Source organism: Magnolia sinica, chromosome 12, assembly GCF_029962835.1.
Source record: "Magnolia sinica isolate HGM2019 chromosome 12, MsV1, whole genome shotgun sequence".
Taxonomy (NCBI): Eukaryota; Viridiplantae; Streptophyta; class Magnoliopsida; order Magnoliales; family Magnoliaceae; genus Magnolia; species Magnolia sinica.
The window spans coordinates 2566290-2590889 of NC_080584.1; the positions used below are offsets into that span (position 1 = coordinate 2566290).

The following is a 24600-nucleotide window of genomic DNA, read 5'->3' on the forward strand; positions in this document are numbered from 1 at the left end:
TAATCAATGCTTGAACTTTTTTGTGGTCACTGGCTTTGTCAACATGTTCGAGGCATTTTCGTCCATATGAATCTTCTGAAACAGAATCTCTCCTGAAATAATGAGCTCCCGTATCTTGTGGAACCTTATTTCGATGTGCTTGGTTCTCATGTGATACACTTGATTCATCGCCATATGGATATCACTTTGACTATTGCAATGCCACTGAATCGCCTCCTGCTTCAACCCGAGTTCTCCTATCAGACCTTTAAACCACAATGCCTCATTTGACGCCTCTGTCGTAGCCATGCATTTTGCCTCGGTTGTAGACAACACTATCGTAGACTGTAGCGTAGATCTCCAACATACTGGTCTGCCTGCTAATGTGAAGATATTCCGTAGTGTACCCCTTGTTGCTCAGATCACCTGCATAATCCGAATCTATGTAGCCTACAACTCTACCTGAACCTCAATGTACCCCAAACTTGATCCTAGTGTTGATCATGCCACTGAGATACCAGAGAATTCACTTGACAACATTCTAATGAACATTCCATGGTTTCTCCATATATTTGCTAACCACACTGATTGCCTGTGAAATATCAAGCCTCGTGCAAAACATTTCATACATGAGACTCCCCACTGCACTCATGTATGACACCCATGACATATTTGAAATCTCCTCTTTTGTACTTGGACATGACCTGCTTGACAACCTAAAGTGGCCTGCTAGCAGGGTGTCCCAAAACGGTTACATATCGGCCATAACGGTAATGGTGGTACCCGTTACGCGATATGGGGCCGTATCGGCCGAGTCCCGTTTTTGTACACGTAACGGCTGTTATGGGCCCGTTACGGGTGTAACGGCCGTTACTGACTCGTAACGGCTGTTATGGGCCTTGGAAAAAAAAAAAAAAGAAAAAAAAAACCTTACCTTTTTCCTTTCTTTTCCTCTTCTTCTTCTTCTTCTTCCTCTTCCTCTTCTCGGCCTGCTACGGCCCTGCTGCGGCTGCGGCTGCGGCTACGGCTGCAGCTGCGGCCTCCTCCTCCTCCTCCTCCTCTCTCTCTCTCCCTCTCTCTCTCTGTTCTTTCCCTCTTTCCCTCTTTTTTCTCTTCTTTCCTTCTTTTTCCTTTTCGGTTTCCCTCTCTCCTTTTTTTTTTTTTGCAGGCGTAAGATGTTGTAGGTACGTGTCACGCTGAGACGAGCGCTGACACTCCTCGAGCTCCGAGTTGTACGAACGGTTCAAAGGAGATCAAAGTTTTATGGTCTCCACAGTGATGTATTTATCATATCTACACCGTTCATCTATTTTTAAATATTATTTTAGAGCATTACCTAAAAAATGAATCGTATCCAAAGATCGTCTGGACCACACCAAAAATAGCAGCGGAGATGATGATTTTCACCGTTAAACAATTCGTAGGCCCACCGTAACATTTATTTTCCATCCAATCTGTTCATAAGGTCAAAAAGACCTGAATGAAGAGGAAAAACAAATTTCATATTGATCTAAAAGTTCTGTGATCCCAAAAAAGTTTTCAATGGTAGATGTTCAATCCCCCACTGCCTTTTGCAGTGTGGTCCACTTGATAATTAGATCTGTATTATTTTTCGTGTCAAGCCTTAAGACGATCTTGTCAAAGGAATGGACGGTTTAGATATAACATATTCATCATGGGTGGGGCCTAAAAAACTTTGACATGTGTGCTACACTTCACAATCCGAGTCCCGCCTAATTTAGAGCCTTAAAAATTTGTACGAAAGACATATATTAACTTATAATTTACCAATTAAATTATAAACTGCAATTGCTAACTCACAATGCCAAAATCAAATTATTTGAATAGTTTTAATTGTTATTTTGTGTACTCTAATTTTTTAAAATAGGGCCTTTTGATTTTTTTCATGATTCACTATCCAATAAATGTCCACTAATACATAAGTGGGATAATGACAATAAATTGCATGAATTTGAGGCTAATTTGGGGCATAGATTGGTCCTCTAAGTCAGCCCGAAATTGGCAACGCCATCTACCTGAATTTAATTTCATTTTTTTAAAGAACTACCGGGAGAAAGATATTAAATTGTTAAGTATATAAATTAGATATTTAGAAAATTAAATACATACATTTTGTAGTCAAATTCAGGTTACCTGGTTCAAAAATTAATTAGACAGTCCGATACAGCTTCTCACCAAAGAGTGGACTGTTACACCACCATAAACATGTTCCAATTTATAAATGAATGCATATTTGGAATGCTTAGAATATTTCGGATTTAATACATATTTTTTTGGCAATTTTTTTTTTTTTTTTACGCCGTTACGGGCCGTTACGCCCTCGTATCGCCGTTATGACCCCGTATCCGTATCGGTTTTGGAGGTCACCGTTACGCCAACCGATACCGATACGGGACACCTTGCCTGCTAGGGGCATGCTAACTGACTTAGCACCTTGCATGTGAAACCTCTCTAATACCTTTTGCACATAGCCCTTTTGAGAAAGCCATAACTTCCCAGACTCCCTGTCTTTGTGTGTCTTTATGCCTAAGATCTTCTTTGCAGCACCTGAATCTTTTATGTCAAACTCCTTGCTTAACAGAGAATTAAGCAAGATTATCTCCTTGTTGTCCTTTGCAGCAATTGGCATATCACTAACATAAATCATTAGAAGAATGTAAGACCCGTCTTCAAGCACCCTATAATATACACAACAATCGTACTCACGCTTGATATACCCAATCTCCAACATGTAAGAATCGAACTGCTTGTATCACTGTTTCAGTCCATACAATAATTTCTTCAGCCTACACATGTGACATTCTTTACCAAGCTACTCGAATCCTTTAGGTTGCCTCATGTAAATGACTTCTTCCAAATTCCTATGAAGGAATACCGTCTTCACATCGAGCTGCTCCAATTTCAAATTGGATTTCGCTACTATCACCAGTAGCACTAGCGCCCTGATTGAAGTATGTTTCATGACCCGAGAGAAAACTTCATTGTAATCTACTCATTCCCTCTGCGAGTACCCCTTTGTTACAAGCCGTGCCTTGTACTTTTCGTCCTTTTGTTTGTTAATGTTTTCTTCTTCCCGAATACCCATTTGCACCCTATATCCCTCTGACCTTTTGGAAGTTCCACCAACTCCCATGTCTGATACCTATGTAAAGATTCCATCTCCTCCGCCATGCCCGACATCCACTTGTCTCCATCCTTTCCAGATTTTACCTCTTGAAAGGTGAAGGGATCTCCACTCCTTGTGATCAATGTAAAAGAGACCATGTCCTCGAACCCATACCGAACTGGAACTCTAATAGTTATTTCCTCCTTATTTTTGGCTATACTTTCCAAAGTGTCCTGCTGGTTGTTTTGCTCAGTTTCTTGCTCTTGTTGAATTTCACCTTCAATAACCAACTCAACTAGCTCCGCCTATACCTATAATTTCTCTGTCTCACCATGTTTTTTTGACTTCTCTGTAGTATGGTTGTTGGCATTTAACATTGATGCCTCATCAAAGATAACATCTCTGCTAATGACCACATTCTGAGAGTTTGCATACCAAAGCTTGTAGCCTTTAACACATTTTTCATACTCGATAAAGATGCACTTCCTGGATTTGAATTCCAACTTTCTTCTTTGTCCACTTGGCATATGAATATATGCTGGACATCCGAAGATTCTCATCCTTGAGTAATCGACGTCTTTGCTTGTCTAGACTTCTGCAACCTTAGTGTCAAGTACTATAGATGCTGACCAATTGACAATATAGCATGCCATGTTTATCACTTATGCCCAGAAGCTTTTAGGTAGCCCCGCATGCAACTGCATACTTCTCACCCTCTTTAATAGAGTTCTATTTATCCTCTCTGCCACCCCTTCTACTGTGGGGTCTCTGGACTTGAGAAGTGCCTTGTGATGTCTTGTTCTTTTCGGAATTCCATGAATCCCGCCTCTCTGTACTTTGGACCGTTATCTAACCTGAGATACTTGACCTGTCTTCCGGTTTGCTTCTTTACTTCCGCCTTCCATTCCTTGAACTTGGTGAATATCTCAGATTTGTTAGACGGTACTGTCACTAGCCCCCAAACATCAGAATTAATATAGTTGAGCACCCCGCTGCTAGTGTGTGTAGTAGTAGTCTTGAACCTTACCCTGCACTGCCACCATGTTCATAGGATGAGTGTAGCTGAAATGAGGATGCTGATATGGATGTGGGGCAAGATGAGGAAGGATAGAATTAGAAACAAATGAATTTAAGGGACCTTACGAGTAGCACCAATATGTAATAAGATGAGGAAAAGTAGACTTAGATGGTTTGGTCATGTGCAATGGAGACCAAGAACCAAGCCGGTTGGAAGCAGTGAGTTGGTACAGGTTGAAGGCTTTGAAAGGGTAAGGGGAAGGCCCAAAGAAGCATGGATGGAGGTGGTAAGAATAGACTTGAGGACCTATGGTCTAACTGAAAGTGAGTGGAATGGCGGAATAGGATTCGTGTAGCTGACCCTAATTAATTGGGATAAGGCTTGCACGATGATGACGATGTTCTATAATGGCAGGGAATCAATTTAGACTCATGCTTGACAATAGTTCCACAATTTGGAGCTTACACAAATCATGACTATGGTGCAAGAAATCCACTTCTGCAAGTTCCTCGGAGTGTCTGTATATGTTCCAGAACAGCTTGGCAAGAGGTGTGTCACCCTGCGGCAGCAGCTACAGTCTGACCATCTTTCCATTTTTTATCAGTTGTCTGATATTCTCTGTTGCCAGCCTGGAACCTTCACCTGGGGGCAACATTCTCAAGGACCTATGTTCGACCCCTCATCTCCTTCTATCGCTTCCCTGTCTCAAACTGTGCATTATTAATTTGTCAGCCTCCCTTGTTTGGATTTTTGTATCATTAATTTGCCTCCTGCTTGAGAGTTGAGTTGGTTAGTGCATAACTGCTCTAGAGGAAAGATCCACGATCAAGTCCTACTGGTGTGATGCGGGAAAAAAAATGATATAAACAATTTTGCTTGCTAAGGTCGTTACATGCTTTGCCAGTTATGATGAAATCAACCCCTTCGTTCTTTTCCCTTTGACTAGATTGAACCTATTTTGATCTGACCTCATGGATATCTTTCATCGTAGCTTTTGGTCAGAGTGCAAGCCTAAATTGCATAATTGGTTAGCTTGTATGATTTGAAGAGATTTAATATTTCCATAGTAGTATTTGGTGTCTATCTGATTTGTGTTGTTTGAGGAGTTTCTCAGCTCTGATTTATTCATGATCGCATGTTTATGTGTAAAATCGAATTACTGTTTTCTCCAAAACTCCATCTTATTGCTTATACTAATTAGCCTTGTGCATCCCTTTTTTCAACCAGGAGGCATTCAACTACAGGATAGCAGCTCGCCCAGAAAGACGCCGCCAATTTGAGAAGGAGCTTTCTTCTTTATCTGAAGTTGCTCTTAATCTTTTGACTGCTTGTTTGGGCCATAATGAATTGATGGAACAGGTAATTACTATTTTCTGCTTTCTTATGGTCAGGAAGTGGTGACCAATGTCTTTCGGAGCCATGCCCTCTCGCTTTTCTCCTTTTTTTTTTTTTCTACTATTTCTGTTTTGTCAACCAACAATTTCTCTATTTAGCTGCCCTTAGATTGCCTAATTAAACCTTCCTGGGTGCAACTGCTAGAAGCTGTCATGGAAAGTATTCATGAACGAAATACTTTGATGAGAGCTGTGAAATCCCCATGCTAGAAGAGGTTAAGGGCCTGTTTGGAAATTGAGAACAGAGAGGAAAAGAAAATGGATGACTTTTCTCGTGATGCGATGTTTCACAATGTTTGGATAGTAAAGAAATATTGGATTTCAAAAACAAATCATTACCCAAACGCCATAGTCAAATTCTCACAAACAAGATACAAGGTAACCAACATGAGAGCTTTATCAGTCCAAACAAGCTGTCCAAAATGGAATCCATGGAAGTCCACGTCTCATTGAAATTGTGGGAAATCATAACAGTTTTGATTTCTTTTCTTTTCGTTTCCTGCTATTCAAAAAGACCCTAAGAACTTACTCTGCATGGCTTTCACTCACCCATTGCAGTTGATTCCCATTGTTCAAATTAACACTCTCTCAGGTAAATGAAGCACTGATATATTACAAGTAGGTGAATTTGCAAAACTACCAATTAACAAAACCAGGCTGAGTTTCTGTAATATTGATTCTACAAATGGCTTTTTTTCTTTTATTTTCTTTTTGCTGTGGGTTATATTGGCCAGCAAGTATGAACTTCTTATTAAGAACGACACAATACTTGGACAATAAGGCTAGGCCGTTGGTATCTCCCATAATAGTATCGTGTTGTACATTTAGGTGGTAATAGAGAACTATATCACCTTCTTGTAGTGATTCAAAATAGAAAAGGGTGATAGGCCTCATTCAACTCTTGATATCACTGGAAAACATTTTGGTAAGCCACCTCTTCTTATGAAACAAACTGTTGGAATTGCCACATTAGATTCAGGGTTTTCACTTGTCACCCCATGGCATCTTCAAAGCATCCATGAGGACAAATTTGAGGTCTAATTAGATGTTGGCTTTATTTCATGGGAAGTGAATTTAAGGCCTGTTTGGTTCTCTGAATTTGTAGATGATGATGTAGAGCTACATTAGATCATGTTGTGTATATTATGCCAATCATTAATTTATTTCTCTGTTTAGCGGAAATGAGAGGAGGCTCTCTATGGATCCTTTCTACAAAATGAAGCAGCCCGTGCCAAATTAACCTCCCATAAAATATCTTAATTGCACAGAGCAAATATTCTAAGGTGCATCACATTTTTTTGTGATCTACTTCCTGGAGAGAGTTGTTATAAGAATAGTTCTCAATCCTATTGTGGTGGTATATTGTTTTTCCCATAGGAATGGAACATATCAGCATTTCATCTGTCGCAGACAGGACACGAGAAATGCAAAAAAGAAAAGAAAAAAAGAAAAAACCCTTTTTTGCCACCTTCATTCAGGTGGGTGTTTTTTACCCCCCCTTTTTACATAGTCCCTGTTTGGATGACAGTTCAGAAATAAGTTTCTGAGATCTCGAATATCTGGAAACGCAGTTTTGCAGATGCTGCTTCTGAAAACTCATTTATTTGGAAATCTTGTTTGGGTAACACTGTTTGTTTTTCTGGTTTTTTTTTTTTTCTTTCTGTTTGGATGTCACCTTTTGAAAAATCACTTTATTAAAGTTCAATACATTATGATGCAATAAGCAACTCTACCACATCTTTTCAGCCCTATAGTCAATGCGGGAAGTATTAAAATCTCATTAGTAGGATTCGGCATAGTGTGATGGTTATAAGCACAGTACTTGGCAAAGTGTGATTGTTATAAGCATGGTACTCGGCAAAGTATGATGTTTTTAAGTGTGTGCATGCAAATTGCAAGTGCCAAATAAAGTTAACTCAAATTAAGCCCCTTGAGGACAGGGAGAAAAACATGCCAAATTGGCCAGAATTACAGAAATCAATAGTTTTTTTTTCCCCCGGTGTGGGGGGGCGCCACCCTTTGGCTGAATGAACCAGAATAGGGACCAACAATTTTGGTACTGTATTCTACATTCAACAGGAACCAGCAATTTTGGTACTGTATTCTACATTTAACAGGAACCAGCAATTTTGGTACTGTATTATACATTTGTCAAACAGTTTGGCTGAAGCAGAACATAATGGGGAATTACTGATAACTAACAAGCCACTCTGATTTTGTGAAGAAAATAAACCTGTGTTTATTTCTATGCTCCTTGCTTGACATAGATCTCAATGCACCAAACCCCACCATGTTTGAATTTCTATCCATTCTCTCAAATCCAAATGGAAATGTCAGTAAATTATTGTTAATAGGATTAGCAACATGAGTGGAACACCCAGCAGGAAACGGAGAAACATTGAACAATATTCTAGGCTGGTCAATCGAGGCTACTGCATATTGTGTGCACTAGGTTCTCTTTTCTTTTCTTTGCATATTGTTGATTATAAATAGGCCTGCATTGCCGGTGAACGCCTTACACCGGTATCACATTTAATTTTCTTTTGAGACGATACATTTATTTTTCTTTGGCAAACTGTTGACGGAAGTCTCTTGTGTGAATGCATCCAGGGGCACATGGATGGTGATGATGATGATTGAGGGCTATTAATTCATATTAGCATTGCAATTGGTAGCAATACATGGAGCACGCATTTGTGTGCATGTTTGTGTGTTGCTCTAGGGCTGTTAATTTGATGTCATTTCTCTGATTATTATTTCTAAGTTCCTGCTAATATGATTAGCATCATGAGTGGAACAGCCAGCAGGAAAAAAAAGAAGAAGAGGGGGGGTGGGTGGGTGGGTGGGTGCTCGCATGATACTTTAGGACTGTTAATTTGATGTCATTACGGTGATTTTTATTTCTAACATGCACCACGTATTCCAGGACCTTTTAAATGTCCTCCCATCCGATCTTTCTGTGTTTTAATTTTTGGTGCCTGGCTTTCTTTTCTGCTGAATATCACAATTTTTTATATTAGAAACTCTGTAAGTTACTTATTCCACTCAAGTAATAGAACTTTATATTCATATTGTTCATTCTTTTTGCTCGTTTTCAAGTTTTAATTGACATTGCTATCCAGATGGTTATGAACTATTTACTTTTGGTACCAGGTTCTGGAGGCCTTTGCTTCTTGGCTTCGGCTATGCCAAGGGTATGTTTTCTGGGCCTAATGTATATCATTTTGTAGAATTGGATTCTTGAATTATTATTATTGTTGTTGTTACTATTATTATCATTATCATTTGAAAGGTCATGGCGATTTTTTTTTCTTTAAATGAGCACGAAAAGGCTCAAAACTACAAAATAGCAACCACGTTTCAGACAGGAAAAACCACTCATTTTGGTCAAAATCCTTAATACAAGATATCCAACCTATTGAATCCAATTTAGCTTTTTTTGAAAGCACTGATCATCCCTCTCCCTCCAAGTGGCCCAATAACAGCCATCAAAACTAGCTTCCACACCACTTTCTCTTTTTTCCCAATTCCTCCGTGCCAAACTAGAAAGAAGCGCACAATGGGCCCCAGCATCACTCAAGGCATTCCAAAGAAAAAAAATGCAATGAATCTCTTCCTGGACAAATGGGTAGTGAATAAGTGATCCCCCACCCAAAAAAAAAAAAAAAAAAACACACTCACACACATCACACCTTTCACTGAAAATTTATTATTATATTTATATATCTGTGACAGGTACATCAGTACGCTGCCTGTTTTTGTTGTTTATATATCTGTGACAGGTACATCAGTACGCTACCTGTTTTTGTTGCATGCATGCTGATATACAGATGAATAGATAATTCATATACTTATGTCATGAGTTGAGGCAATATGATACTGTTTGTGTGTATGCTATTCTGAGTGCAGTTTGAAAGAATAAGCTTTTATTCTGTTGAGTCATGAACTTACTTGAACTTTTGTTGTTTTCAGGATCCCTGCTTCTACACTTGCTTCTCACCCTCTGGTGTTCGCAGCTCTTTCTGGTCTAAATTCTGAGCAGCTTTTAGAGGCATCAGTAAATGGTATGAAGAATAGAATATTGTTTGCTCAGGGAATATTTGTTTTTTTTTTTTTTGTTTTTGTTTTTCCGTTTATTTACTTTCTTAAGTAAAGAGGAGAAATCAATCACCATTTATTCATTTAGGATCCAGTGTCGATCAATGCAAGATGATTTCACCTAGAGCCTATTGTAACATATCCTAATTCGTTGAAGAGTGACTGAAGTTCTGCCCCTCTCTATTGTTGCATTTTGACACTGGACAACTTGGTTCTTAGATATGCTTCACCCCCAACTTGCCTCATAGATCATGAAGTTGATATCTCCCAATTGCTTTGGCTAACATGTTTACTAGTTGACCGTCTGACACATTGTGTGTTGATCTTCTTCGAGACTGCATTTTCTATATGGAACAATTGGCCTCTATATGTTTGGTCTTCTCTTGGAAAACTAGGTTAGGTGCTATGTGAATGGCCACTTGATTCTCACAATGCATGTTCATAGAAAGTTGAATGTCAAACACATTCTCACCCGCGAACATCTGCTTGATGTGCCATTTGTTGGTTTTTAAGGTGATAAACACAGCGGAATTAAGATTTCGAACCCATTGCCAATTTTAAGATTTTGGATCACCGTCCTTGAACAAATCATGTTTCAAAACCCAAAGTACACATCCCATAATGAATACCTGTGTGCAGAAAAATCTGCTTGTTTTTGCCGCTATCGGTCTCTCAATGTAGAGAGTCTCTCCCAACTCTATTGCAGGTTAAGGAGTGTGAGAAGCCATGTCAGATCCTTTGGTAGGGGTTGAGGGCTTACCAGAGCCATCTAAAGAGTAGGCCACACGCCTAGGCATGCACGTGTGGAGGAAATGTGATGAGGACATCCGAGCACCGGTCAGAGTATACTAGAGGAGGAGGAGAGCTCCCGTTTCTTTATGGGTAGGTGATGCATAAATAGGGCCCTGTGGGCCCAATTCAAGTGCTTAGCTCATTGAAGACCCAACGTGCATGATTATGTATCTTTGAAGGCCCACACTAGGAAGATGGATGTGGGCTACTTAGTTGGACCATTCTGACCATTGGATCATCGTCATTGGACATCTTGATCGCGGGCCACAAAATATTTTAGTTTATTTAGTTGTTTATATATTTGTTATTTTTTGTTTAGTTTATATTTTTGTTGAGTTTAAGGAGTTATGATTTTTTTTTTTTAAATTTTTATTGAACGTTTTTATGTGAATCTTTTTTTTTTTCCTTTCTGAGAGCGTCTTTTTGTAAAAAGTCTTTTATGAGATTATATAAGGCTTGGACGTCCACACCCTAGCCCATTAATCGTATATATGAAAAAAAGTTTTTCTTTCTCTTTACTTTGAGATGAAGCAAATCTCCTGTGATTTGATTGAATTGGTGTGATGTTATAGAGTGAATGCAAGTTATCATTCTCTTTCCTTCTCTTCCATCAAAAGGTATTTCTTCTCCTTTCTCCATTCTCCCTTCTCTTTCTTTCTTGATCTCTTTTCTTCTTTCTCCAACAACAAACCATCTCCATCTCCATCTCCATCTCCATCTCCATCCTTGTTGTTCCTTCTTCCAATCCATACACCTGTAACCTAACCCGTCCCAAACTCTCACCCAACCCCACCCCATAACTGTACCCGTCCCTACAAATGTACGGACGAACTCGTAGGCTATCCATACTTTTAGCCTCTCCCTTCCTTTCATCCTTTGTTTTCCCTAATTCAAATCCTAATCCCCAAACCCTAACCCTAGTTTCCTAAAACCCCAAGTCTCAAACCCTTATTCTCAAAATCCTAATTCTCACCAACCTATTTCCCCAAAACTCTAACCCTCAAGACGCTAATTCCCTATAACCCTATTTTCAGATCCTAATTTCCAAAATCCAATTCCCAAACCCTAAAGTCCTAACCCTAACCTACCCAAACCCACATAAACCAAGTGAACCCTTTTGAATTAAGAACAATCCCTATCCTTAGATGGAATTCCTACCAATGCAAGAGCATTTTCACACTAGGTTGGAGTGGGGTGGCCTGTGTGAAGCAGGGGCACACTTGGGGTATGCGGCCCATGTGAGGTGGGTGGCTTGTGTGAGGCGAGACCCATGTGAAGTGGGGCCCACGAGGGGGGTTCGGTCGAGGGCCTGGCCTGGGCTATGGTATGAAGGAATTGATTCTCCACGCTTAATCAATCCGAGCTTTTAAAGCAAGTGGTTAGTTGTTCTGCATTAAAAGTTGATGCGGACACAAGTGCATTCAAGGTGTACCAACGAAGAAAGCGCCAACCACAAGTGCCGTCCTTGTGGATAGGCGACTATTGAGGAGCTGAAGACCTTTTACATGTGATTGGACATATAGAAGACCTCACTCAGGGAAGACACATGTGAAGGAAGATTGGAGAAAGAAGACCGAGCGCCCAAACTTTCCCGTACTTATGTTATTTACGCGTTTTTGACTTAGTTAGGGGTCTTTTAGTAATTTTATGTCTTTATTTGCTTATTCTAGGGGTATTTTAGTAATTTTATGTCTTTATTTGCTTATTTCGAATTTAACTATTGATTAATGAAAAGCAAACCCTTTGGTTGCCTCCTTTCTCTCTTCTCTCTAATGGTGCTTCTTTTCTTCCCTTGATCTTCTTCTTCTAATTTCTTCTTGTGCCCCTCCAACTTCTTCAAGGTAATAATTTTCTTCCTTCTATTTTCCAGTTTTGGTTAATCCTACTTCGATCAAAATCTTGAGAACCGATCTAAACCCTAAAGCTCCAAATTCTCAAATCCCTAATCCGAGAAACTTCTTGGTTCTTCGGACTAGTGATCTTCGTTGATCGATTGGGTGTGACCATGCAAGATCGGGAGGTCTCATCCCTCGCCGGATCCAACCTAAGTAGTAATTGAATTCCATAATCCATGGTTGTGTTGATGGCCCGCTCCATTGCATGTTTCCTTTATGATTTTCTCAGTTATGATGATTACTGTTAGAATTTTAGATCATTTATTCCTTTTATTTCCGCTGTTTAATTATGTCCATGAGCATGCATCATAATTAGGGCTGTCCTGCGTCAAATTTGGTATTAAAGCCTAGGCTTGCATGGTTTTTGTCTAGATCGAGTTATCAAATTAGGGTTTTGATTTTTAGGTTTAACTTAGGAAAGTTCCAGGTTTAGAAAGTTTTCAATTTTAGAAACTTTCCAATTTTAGAAAGTTCCTAATCTGGAAAATTTCCAGATTTGAGTTGTTTCCTGTTTCAACTTAATTGTGTCAGTTCATAGTAGTTTTGCATTCGTCGCATTCATTTTAAGAGTCATAACACCTAGTAGTCTAGTTAGGTAGAGTTTGGTTCAAGTCTTCATTATATGCCCACAAGAAGAGGTAGAGGTTTCGGACTTCAACCTACCATGAATAACGAGCAGTTATCTGAGCAACTTGCTCAATTGATACAAAAGATAACCACCCTAGAAGCGGGTTAAAGGCGTGGGTTTGCCCGCCTTGAGAACCAAATTACCATTACCATAATTAAGGTGGAGCAACTAGAGGCGTCCCAAAAGGAAAACCCCGCTATAGGGGAAGATGCTCACTCCCAAGTGAAAGGAATCATTGAAGAACGCGCTGCCACACGTGGTGGTAGTGAGGATAGAGATCGTAGTAACGGTCGTTATGTGGTGCGAGAGGCACGAGCCACATGTGGTCATCAAGACCGCTATGATCCAGATGAACGTGCGATGAAGAGTGTGAGAGTTGAGGCCCCGGGTTTTGATGGGCGCTTGGATCCCAAGGCGTTCCTTGACTGGGTTGTTGACATGGACCACTACTTTGAGTGGTATGGCATGTCGGAAAACTGTCAAATGCGGTTTGCTAAGATGAAGCTTGTGGGTCAAGCCAAGCTCTTCTGGACTAACACTGAGCGTAGGATAGAGAGAGTTGGTAGAGCCCCTATCACACATTAGTATGAGATGAAAGAGAAGTTGAAGGAGAAGTACCTTCCTCTCTCATACCGTCAGAAGCTCCTTGACCAATGGCAATCCTTACGCCAAGGGTCAATGCCTGCCGCTGACTACATTGCTAAATTTGAAGAGTATGTGATGCGATGTGATATTCGAGAAGACCCTCTAGTAACGCTCTCGCGTTTCAAGACGGGCCTTTGTGCGGATCTTCAGCGCGAGCTTATTACTCGGCCCTTAACGGACTTAGATGAAGCATATCAAGTCGTGCAGGAGTTAGAGCAATATCTGAAAGCTCCTGTTGTTCGTCGTTTTGAGTCCCGAGACTCCAGTGCTAGATTTAGTTCTCAAGGAACTAGACCTAATATTGGTAGTCAACCTAGGGCACAGGCGACCATTCCGCCTCGGCCTAGGGAGGACAAGGGCAAAGGGGTTCTTGGTGCCGGTCCTAGTAACATCAGCCAAGTGAGGTGCTATGAGTGTGGCAACCTTGGCAACATGTCTAATCAGTGTCCTACGAAGAGCCGTGGGAGAGCCTTAGTTATAGGCGAGTCCCACGAGGGTGGAGATGACCAGGGTGATTATGAAGTTGAAGAGTATCACCCTGAAGGAGGACTTACTGATGAAGAAGAAGTGGATGGAGAAGCAACGCTTGCAGTAGTCAGGCGTGTGTTAGCTCAGTCTAGAAGTGGTGCTGACTGGCGTCGAAGCACTATCTTCTACATTATTGCTAAGTGTGGTGAAAAGAATTGTAAGGTGATAGTGGACAGTGGAAGTTGTCAGAATGTGATTTCCACTAGCACCTTAAATCGCTTAAAATTGAAATCCACATCTCATCCAGACCCGTATAAAGTTTCTTGGGTTGACAAGACATCCCTACCTGTCACCCAATAATGTCTAGTCCGCATCGAGTTTGGGTCATACAAAGAGTCCCTGTGGTGTGATGTTTTGCCTATGAATGTGGGGCATGTTATCCTAGGTAGACCGTGGCTATTCGATAATGATGTCATGATCTTTGGCCGTTCGAATGCATGTACTTTTATGTATAATGGTAAAAAGATCAAACTTAATCCCATGCCATCTGAGAATACACTAGGGAAGAAGAAGGATGAGAAGGCAAGTGAGCCTAGAGAAATGAGGAAATCCAAACCTAAGTCTTTACATATAATCAGCGCAAGAGAGTTTGAAAAAGAGGGTAAGGAAGATTCTATGGTGTATGCCCTTGTGGCTAGAGAAATTACACCTGAGGTTCCATCAGAGTTGCCCCGTGAGGTGACCTCAGTCTTGAAGGAATACAGTGATGTATTTCCTGAAGACTTACTGAATGAGTTGCCACGTATGAGGGACATACAGCATGCTATTGATCTTGTCCCAGGGTCTACTCTACCGAACCTTCCTCACTACAGGATGAACCCTACAGCGCATGCAGAGTTGAAGAAGCAAGTTGATGAGCTTCTGCAAAAGGGTTTCATCTAAGAGAGTATGAGCCCGTGTGCCGTGCCTGCATTGTTGACGCCAAAGAGACACGGCACGTGGCGCGCATGTGTGTGGATAGCCGTGCTATAAACAAAATTACTGTCAAGTATAGGTTCCCTATACCTAGACTTGATGATATGCTTGACATGATGGCCATGTCCACTATATTCTCTAAGATAGACCTCAAGAGTGGATATCACCAAATCCGTATACGCCCAGGAGATGAGTGGAAGACAACGTTTAAGATGAAAGATGGGCTGTATGAGTGGTTGGTCATGCCCTTTGGCTTGACTAACGCACCCAGTACTTTCATGCGGGTGATGACAGAAGCTTTGAGGCTGTTCATGGAAAAATCCTAGTGGTGTACTTTAACGATATTCTTATTTATAGTACCACTAAGGAATCACACCTTGAACATTTAAAGAAGGTCTGTAGTGTCCTTAGGAAGGAAAAGTTGTACGCTAATCTTAAGAAATGTGCATTTATGTCTAGCAAAGTTGTGTTCTTATGATTTATAGTGTTATCTGAAGGGATGCGCGCAGACCCTGAAAAAGTCAGGGCATAGTTGAGTGGCCAGAACCAAGGAACATTCATGAGGTGCGAAGTTTTCACGGCCTAGCAACTTTTTATTGTCGGTTCATTAGGGGTTTTAGCACGATCATGGCTCCCATTATCAAGTGCATGAAAAATGGAGAGTTCGTGTGGTCTAAAGCCACCGTCAAGGCTTTTAAAGAAATTAAGGGCAAGATGGTGGAAGCTCCTGTCATACGTCTACCTGACTTTTCTAAAGTCTTTGTAGTAGCGTGCGATGCGTCTGGTGTCGGTATAGGTGGAGTGTTGAGTCAAGAAGGACACCCAATGGCCTATTTCAGTGAGAAACTGAATGAGGCAAAACAAAAATACTCCACTTACGACAAAGAATTTTATGCGGTAGTGCAATCCCTGAGACATTGGCGACACTACCTCCTACTGCAAGAATTTGTTTTGTTTTCTGACCATGTGGCTTTGAGATATTTGCATTCTCAGAAGAAACTCAACCCAAGGCATGCCAAGTGGGTAGTGTTTCTTCAGGAATATTCGTTTGTTTTGAAACACAAGGCTGGGGTTGAAAAAAAACCAGCGGATGCCCTTAGTAGGAGAGTGGCGTTGCTCAACTCCTTGAGTGTAGAGGTAGTCGGATTTGAGCAACTGAAAGATGAATACCCTATATGTCATGATTTTGGGGGTACTTACGCGTCGCTCTCTAGTGACCAACATATTATGGGTGAATATGTTCTTAAAGATGGCTTTCTTTTTAAGGGAGACAGACTTTGTATTCCCCGTATGTCCCTTTGTGAATTCCTCATCTGGGAGCTTCATTCAGGAGGGATAGTTGGCCATTTTGGTCGTGATAAGACCATTGCCCTCGTGGAAGATCGTTTCTATTGGCCAAGCCTCAAGCGAGACGTAGTCAAAGTTTTAGGGCAGTGTCGAACATGTCAGCTGGCAAAGCAAAGAAAGCAAAATACCGGGCTGTACACGCCATTGTCAGTGCCACATGCTCCGTGGCAGGACATTAGTATGAACTTCGTGCTCGGGCTTCCCAAGACTATAAAAAAGCACGATTCCATTTTTGTCGTTGTGGACCGTTTTTCTAAAATGGCGCATTTCCTCCCATGTTCGAAGACGTCAGATGCGTCTCATGTTGCTCGTCTCTTTTTTGATGGTGTGGTGTATCTCCATGGGTTTCCTAAAACCATAGTGTCTGATCGTGATGTTCGATTTACTAGCTATTTTTGGAAGACACTGTGGCACATTATGGGAACTCGTTTGCAATTATCTACTGCTTACCACCCACAAACAGATGGTCAAACTGAAGTGGTAAACCGTAGCCTTGGAAATCTTCTACGTTGTCTAGTGGGTGAACATGTTAAGACTTGGGACCTAATTTTACCAACTGCTGAACTTGCTTATAATGTGTCAGTTAATAGATATACAGGGTTGAGTCCTTTTGAAATTGTAAGTGGTTATAAACTTAGAATGCCCATAGATCTCTTACCTATGTCTGTTACCCAAAGGTCTTCTGAGTCAGCCGATGCATTCGCATGCCATATTCATGATTTGCATACACATATTAGACAGCGGTTAAATAAGAGCAATGCTGATTATAAAGTTTCAGCTGATTCTCATCGTAGAGTGCAAGAATTTCAAGAAGGAGACTGTAATGGTGCGAATAAGGCCAGAGTGATTCTCTCAAGGATCTGCAAAGAAATTACAAGCGCGTAGTGCTAGACCATTCAAGATATTACAAAAGGTTGGGTCCAACGCGTATCGGGTTGACCTTCCACCTGAAATGAACATTAATCCAACTTTTAATGTGGAAGATCTAATCCGTGCCCATACTCCCATTGTTGATACATCGTCCCTTTCATGGCCTTTTTCTGAGTTTGCTACCCAACCCCTTCCACCCCCTCCTCCACCCATTACCCATAAAGAAGCAATTGAGGAAATCTTGGATGACGAGATAGTATCCACGAGAGATGGGGGTTTCCAAAGGTATCTTGTCAAGTGGAAGAACAAACCATTGTCTGAATCTGCATGGCTGTCGGGCGACGCATTGCAGGGTATTGATCCAGATCTGCTCGAGTGCTACAAAAGTTTCAACTCGTCGGAGTCGAGTTTTTCTCACTTGAGGGGAATTGATGAGGACACAAGCGCATTCAAGGTGTACCAACGAAGAAAGTGCTAACCACAAGTGCCGTCCTTGTGGATAGGCGACTATTTAGGAGCTGAAGACCTTTCACATGTGATTGGACATATAGAAGACCCCACTCAGGGAAGACACATGTGAAGGAAGATTGGAGAAAGAAGACCGAGCGCCCAAACTTTCCTGTACTTATGTTATTTACGCGTTTTTGACTTAGTTAGGGGTCTTTTAGTAATTTTATGTCTTTATTTGCTTATTCTAGGGGTATTTTAGTAATTTTATGTCTTTATTTGCTTATTTCGAATTTTAACTATTGATTAATGAAAAACAAACCCTTTGGTTGCCTCCTTCCTCTCTTCTCTCTAATGGTGCTTCTTTTCTTCCCTTGATCTTCTTCTTCTAATTTCTTCTTGTGCCCCTCCAACTTCTTCAAGGTAATAATTTTCTTCCTTCTATTTTTCAGTTTTGGCTAATCCTACTTCGATCAAAATCTTGAGAACCGATCTAAACCCTAAAGCTCCAAATTCTCAAATCCCTAATCCGAGAAACTTCTTGGTTCTTCGGACTAGTGATCTTCGTTGATCGATTGGGTGTGACCATGCAAGATCGGGAGGTCTCATCCCTCGCCAGATCCAACCTAAGTAGTAATTGAATTCCATAATCCATGGTTGTGTTGATGGCCCGCTCCATTGCATGTTTCCTTTATGATTTTCTCAGTTATGATGATTACTGTTAGAATTTTAGATCATTTATTCCTTTTATTTCCGCTGTTTAATTATGTCCATGAGCATGCATCATAATTAGGGCTGTCCTGCGTCAAAAGTGGTATCGGAGTGGGATGTCTTGTGTTCGAGACTCCTCAATGGGGGGTGATTAATGCAAGAGCATTTTCACACCGGGCTCGAGTGGGGTGACCTTTGTGAAATGAGGGCACACTTAGGGTGGGTGGCTTTTGTGTGAGGCGGGTGGCTCGTGTGAGGCGAGACCCATCAGGGTGGGCGGCCTGTGTGAGGTGAGACCCATGTGAAGTAGGGCCCATGAGGGGGGTTCGACCGAGGGCCTGACCTAGGCTATGGGATAAAGGGATTGATTCACCACGCTTTATCAGTTCAAGCTTTTAGAGCAAGTGGTTAGTTGTCCTTTGTCACCTACCTTCCATAGATCCTGATTATTTCGTATTTTATTGGATCTACATTGCGGGACCGTCGTATGGCTTGAATTCGAACATGTTACATTGCTGAATAAAAAAAAACTTGTGTTAGGTTAGCTTAATTTTGTGCTTTAAATTATTCTAGTTAATCCGTTTATCATCTCATTGCATCATTCTAGGCTAGGTCATCCATCCTGCATCAAAATGAGTTGGGGATGCCCGCTCTTCTTTTACTCCTCTCTTTTCTCTACTATGTAACTCTCTCTCTAGCTTGGGCGTCCAAGGGGGGGTGGACGTCCCAGGGCTTCTCTTTGCTCTCCCATCCCTCTTGCAATAGGATCTTATTTGTAGGAGGTTAGGTTTTCAAGGGAGCACCATATCATGGTACTCCGACACCCTATAGTCTTTTGTGTAAACCTTTTCACTTTCCTCATCCATGCACCCAAATTGTCCATATTCTTCCAAATTTTGTGGCATCCAACCTCGGGTGAATCCCACACGTGTGGAGGACATGTGGTGGGGACGCCCACTCTTCTTTCTCTCCGTCTCTCTTCTCTCTACTCTCTAGCTTGGGTGTCCAACATGGGTGGATGTCCAGGGCTTCTCTGTGCTCTCCCATCCCTCTTGCAATAGGATCTTATTTTTAAGAGGTTAGGTTTTCAAGGGAGCACCATATTATGGTACTTCGCCATCCCATAGACTTTTGTGTATGCTTGTTTACTTTCCTAATCCATGTGCCGTCGACCATCCATGTTCTTCCAATTTCTGTGGCATCCAACCTCAGGTGAATCCTATGCCACTTTAAGGCATGGACCATTAGATTTTAACCATTGAATCTCCATCATGGTTGATTTAAAACCAATCAAAGGTTAAAACTCATATTTTAATGGTATGATTGAAATACTTTGATTAACCAATCTGAAACTATAGAAGTGCTTGCCAGCCTTTTAAACACCCGATGGATGATTCAAACCATAAGATCAACCCACTAATTAGTGTATATGGCAAACCATGTGAATCCCATGTTGGATCATGTGGTCCTCGATTAAATTGATGAAGACACCCAACATCACCCATTTTTAGTGGCCATGCAATAGCTTGTAAAGTGAGCTAAAGTGCCAGCAATCAATCCATCTCGGCTCACACATCCTCAGGTCTAAGGATCTGACGAAGCTAGTGCAAATCACAAGCGTCGTTACAGTTTGGATATGATGGGCCTTCTAATCTAGAAACTTGCAAGTGATCTTGCCAATATAAGTGATCAAAGCGCCCGATCGAGGGGATCATCCATGGCAAACAAACACACTTAAGTGGGGTAGGGCGAAGGCCTGCCGACACCATGGTGGAGGTTGTCCATCCTGACACCAAGTCAGTCCCCTTTCACAAGATGACCATCTGTCGTCATTCACAGACAAGTCCTGGTACCTTTATGGTCATGGGCCTCATGGGCAAGACGTTGAGATCCATGAACCACATCTCTCCCTTGGGTAACAACTGATGTGTCCAATCTTAAGGATGCCTAAAGACTCAGAGGAAAAACTTGACAAACGTAAGTTGACAATAAACATGTCCACACACAATAACTATGCCATGCGAATGAATAACGATCATGCATAACTAAGTCAACAAATGACAAGGTCCAAGGAGCAACCTAAATATTGGTTTTCCAGGGCACAACCCCAACACCATTACCTTGTTCTTTGTTTCTACTCTTGATCCAGCACTGTTGGATTCACTTTTTTCATACCACTGGCATTGCTCTACGCTGAAAGAAGGATAGAATTAGAAATGAACTCATTCAAGGGAACTTAGGAATAGTACCAATAGGTAATAAGATGAGGAAAAGTAGACTTGGATGGTTTGGTCATGTGCAACGGAGACAGAGAATTGTGCCTGTTAGGAGTGAGTTGGTACAAATTGAAGGCTCTAAAAGGACAAACAGAAGGCCTTAAAGGATGTGATAGAGGTAGTAAGAAAAGATTAGATGACCTATGGTCAAACTGAAGGCATGGCCCTTGATAGATTGGAATGATGGAACACGATTCATGTAGCCGACCCCAACTAATTTGGATAGTCTTAGATGATGATGATGATAATGATTTTTCTATGTTCCTGCTATTTTTGTCAAGGGTGTCTATTGCCACTGGGACAAAATATCCATTGGGCTGATGCCCTTTTTTTGGTTGCTAGCCCTAGCGATTTCCACTTATGACTCCACTATACTTCCTATTTCCTTTTTTGCTTCACCTATTGTATTTCTTCACTTACTAAATTTCCTACTACCAATCAAAAGAAGAAAATGGACATGACAATTCCTCACTTCAGTGTTTCCATAACCTTCTTCCATTCAGTTGAGTTATTGGGAGCAGTACAATCGACTAGATCTTATGTAATTCTGGGGTGAGGCCGTTTCGGCTCTATTGTGGAAGGATGCTGATTCTTTGCTTATATATATATATATATATATATATATATATATATATAAAATTTCCTTTTACACAGTCACAGAGAAGCTGGTTCTGAAGCTCTTGAATCAAGCTAGCCATACTTCAAATATCTATGTAGTTCCAAGTGGATATGGAGAAGTAATCTGGCAGTCTCAGGAAATGGAAAACCATGGATTCTGATCTACCTTCTATTTTGTTTTAGAATCCAGATTTGTGATCGATTCCACATACGATCACCTGGAACGGTCATTTCATGATTCTTCTCTGGCTTGGAAATTGATTTAACACCTTTTTTTTTTTTTTTTTCCAGGCGAAATTAATATCCACAGATTTTGAGGAAAAGCTAGGAGTAAATCAATTTCCAAAGCCACCTTATTTTTCCCAACTGAGTGTTTGATGAAATAACTGTAAACTGCTGCTGCTGTTTTGCATACCGTGAGAAATTGAAGGTGCACTCCATGTGTTTGAGAAAATGCTTCACAGGCTCGAACTTGGCTCGAACTGGCCCGAGCTGCTGACCGAACCGAGCTGAACTGGCCAGTCAGGCTCGAGGACCGAGCCGAGCCGAGCCGAGTTCGAGCTGGGGTCAGCTAGTTGCTGAGCCAAGTTGAGCTGTGCGAAGCTAGACTCAGTTCGACTCGTGTACAGCTCTACTGGTGGGCCCTATGCTCAACATTTATTATATAGATATGAAATGGTTGTGATGTTAATTTAGATTGAAATTTGATTGCATTTGAGTCACACAGTTATTCCATAGAAATTGCTCCATTTCATCCCAAACCATCCAAGTGTGGGAAGTCGACGGAATGGTTAGGATTATGTAATTGTAGTACTTTGGAGCTATAGCATCCTGGTGGGGATTACCAATCCTAACCTCTGTAGCATTTTTTTTTTTTTCAAAAGGTAACACTACCAAGAACCCTTCATCACTCACACACTCTGCACTTTCTCTACCAGCTCATCTAACAAGTGGGAGACCTCTGTGGCATTTTGGTGGGGCTTACCAGTCAGATTGTTTGAACAGTCCTAACATCCGGCTTGTGGGCATTTGTTTGTTGAAAGAGGACCATTGGATTTTTTAAATTATTTTTAACTGTCCAGTAAACATCCACCAATTTATAGTCAAATAATCAAACAAGCACAGTTTTTGGTTCATGATGCATCAAAACATGGGGCCTATTATTTGGACATTTATTTGAATTACTTATATGTTATGTTTGCAATTTCTAAATGCATGTATATCATCCATCAAACTCTGCCAGAGTGTGGAAGTTTTTCACTTTTGGGAGCTTGCACAGATGATAGGGTTTGATAATCTGGAGGGTGTGCTGGATGATAAACAGGCGAACACAAAAATCCTTCAAAGTAGTGATGTTTGGCTCCAATTAATCCATTCAAGTAGTGGGACCCACTTTAGATGGTCTACAAGTCAAAGGACACACTGGAATGATGTTCTAACTAGGTGATAAAATGACATCTAAAGAATGTTCAGTGTTCCTACAAATTCTTTTGTCATTGCACATAGGAGGGCATTTTTGTCATTCCGAAAACTCAAGTTACCAGAATTAAAATACCTTATTAATGAGGTATCTTAACAAAAGGTGGTTAATTTTTTCTTCTTGGATGTAAATTCTAAATTAATGAGGTAGTATTTTGTAATTTTGTTATGATTTAGAAAATCTGCGATACTCTTCTTCTTCTTCTTCTTCTTTTCTTTTCTTTTCTGATTTATTTATTTATTTATTTATAAATATAATGTTTCACTTCTTTTTTTGTAGTTGTCTCTGAATTGATACACTACACAGTATCAGAGCGGTCCGGCGGTCTTTCTATGCAGATGCCTTTAGTTCAAGTACTTGTGCCTCGGGTGATGGGTCTGAGAGAGCAGCTTAAAGATTCTTTGAAGGTATTTAGCCAGATAGATCTTTTTTGTGTAGTTTCTTTTCTCCACAGTCCACACTTGTTATTTTTATACTGCATCTGGAAAAAGCATTTTGCTCCGTGCAACATATTTTTTTGTCCCTTTTTCCAATTATGGTATTTTCTATATTATTATTTGAAGATGTGCTACTGTTTACTGGATCATGCTACTCCTATTGGCTCCTATTGGGTTGCCATTGTATTCTTGGAATCTTGTTGCAGTTAAGTTACAATAGGAATATGATTTAAGTGGTTGGGTTATGTGTTTCTTTTTAGGTCTATAAATAATAATGCCTTGGTCTTTATTTAGGGTCTGTTTGGATTCAGCAAAAGCTCTTTTTATATGGCACAAATAGCTCTATCCTTGGTTTGTTAACACCCTTATTTGCATGATTGCCAAGATAAACGAGTGTAGCCTGTTCTTGAAAAATGTGGGATAACATATCTTATCAATTCATTATGTCACACTTTGGTGTGTGTTGTTTCGTACCCATGCACCACATGTATCAGTGTTCCGCATTTGCTACCATCAACCTTCAACAGCCTCCTGTGCCACCATCAACCTTCAACTGCCCCTCATGTACCGCATGTACCACATTTAACCCTCAAGCATCCATCGATGTGTCAATGTGCACATGTGCCAGATGTGCCATCATCCATATTCAACCACCCTAACCTACATGTGCTCCATGTGCCAACATCCATATTCAAGTGGCCATGTGATTCGCCACATGTGCCACCATCAATCCACAAGCGGCCCACATGTGCCAATGTGTCAATATACACATGTACCTCATATGCCAGATGATCCTTCTCTATTTAGGGTGTCTAATAAACAACATACAGGATAGTTTATTATCCAGAACAGCCTTTCCTGGATAGATTGTACATGATTATGATTACGAAAAGGCATGCAGGGTAGGATGTTCTGGATAGCCTCTCCCGGGTTGCCTATCTGGAGCAACTTTTGCTACATCCTAACGGCTTTCATTTACCTTGTATTAAGCTATTCTCCTTATGTTTTAAAGAAATATTGGAGCCATATGTGTGTGTGTGTGTGTGTGTGTGTGTGTGTGTGTGTGTGTGTGTATCAGGGTATCCCAAATTGGTTACGTATTGGCTGTAACGGTAACAGTAGGGCCCGTTACGCGATACAGGGGCGTAATGGGCGATGGGCCGATATTGTAACCGTAATGGCCGTTACGGTCCGTAACGGACCCGTAACGGCTGTTACGGGCCTTGAAAAAAAAAAGAAAAAAAAAGAAGAAAAAACTTACTTTTTTCCTTTCTTTTCTTCTTCTTCTTCTCTTTCTTCTTCTTCTTCTTCTTCTTCCTCTTCTCGGACAGCTGCGGCTACAGCCTTCGTTTTCTTCTTCTTCTTCTCCTCTCTCTCTCTCTCTCTCTCTGTTCT

General features: G+C 40.9%; 1 protein-coding gene across 1 annotated transcript in view; it reads left to right on the top strand.

Moving 5' to 3' along the window:
- Window positions 1-24600, top strand: part of LOC131220778 (transportin MOS14) — a 62079-nt gene that overhangs the window by 5239 nt on the left and 32240 nt on the right. Inside the window, exons 6-9 of the mRNA XM_058215614.1 lie at window positions 5352-5483; window positions 8672-8712; window positions 9491-9582; window positions 23048-23175. Coding sequence (XP_058071597.1) covers window positions 5352-5483; window positions 8672-8712; window positions 9491-9582; window positions 23048-23175 — 393 coding nt within the window. The remainder of the gene's footprint in view (window positions 1-5351; window positions 5484-8671; window positions 8713-9490; window positions 9583-23047; window positions 23176-24600) is intronic.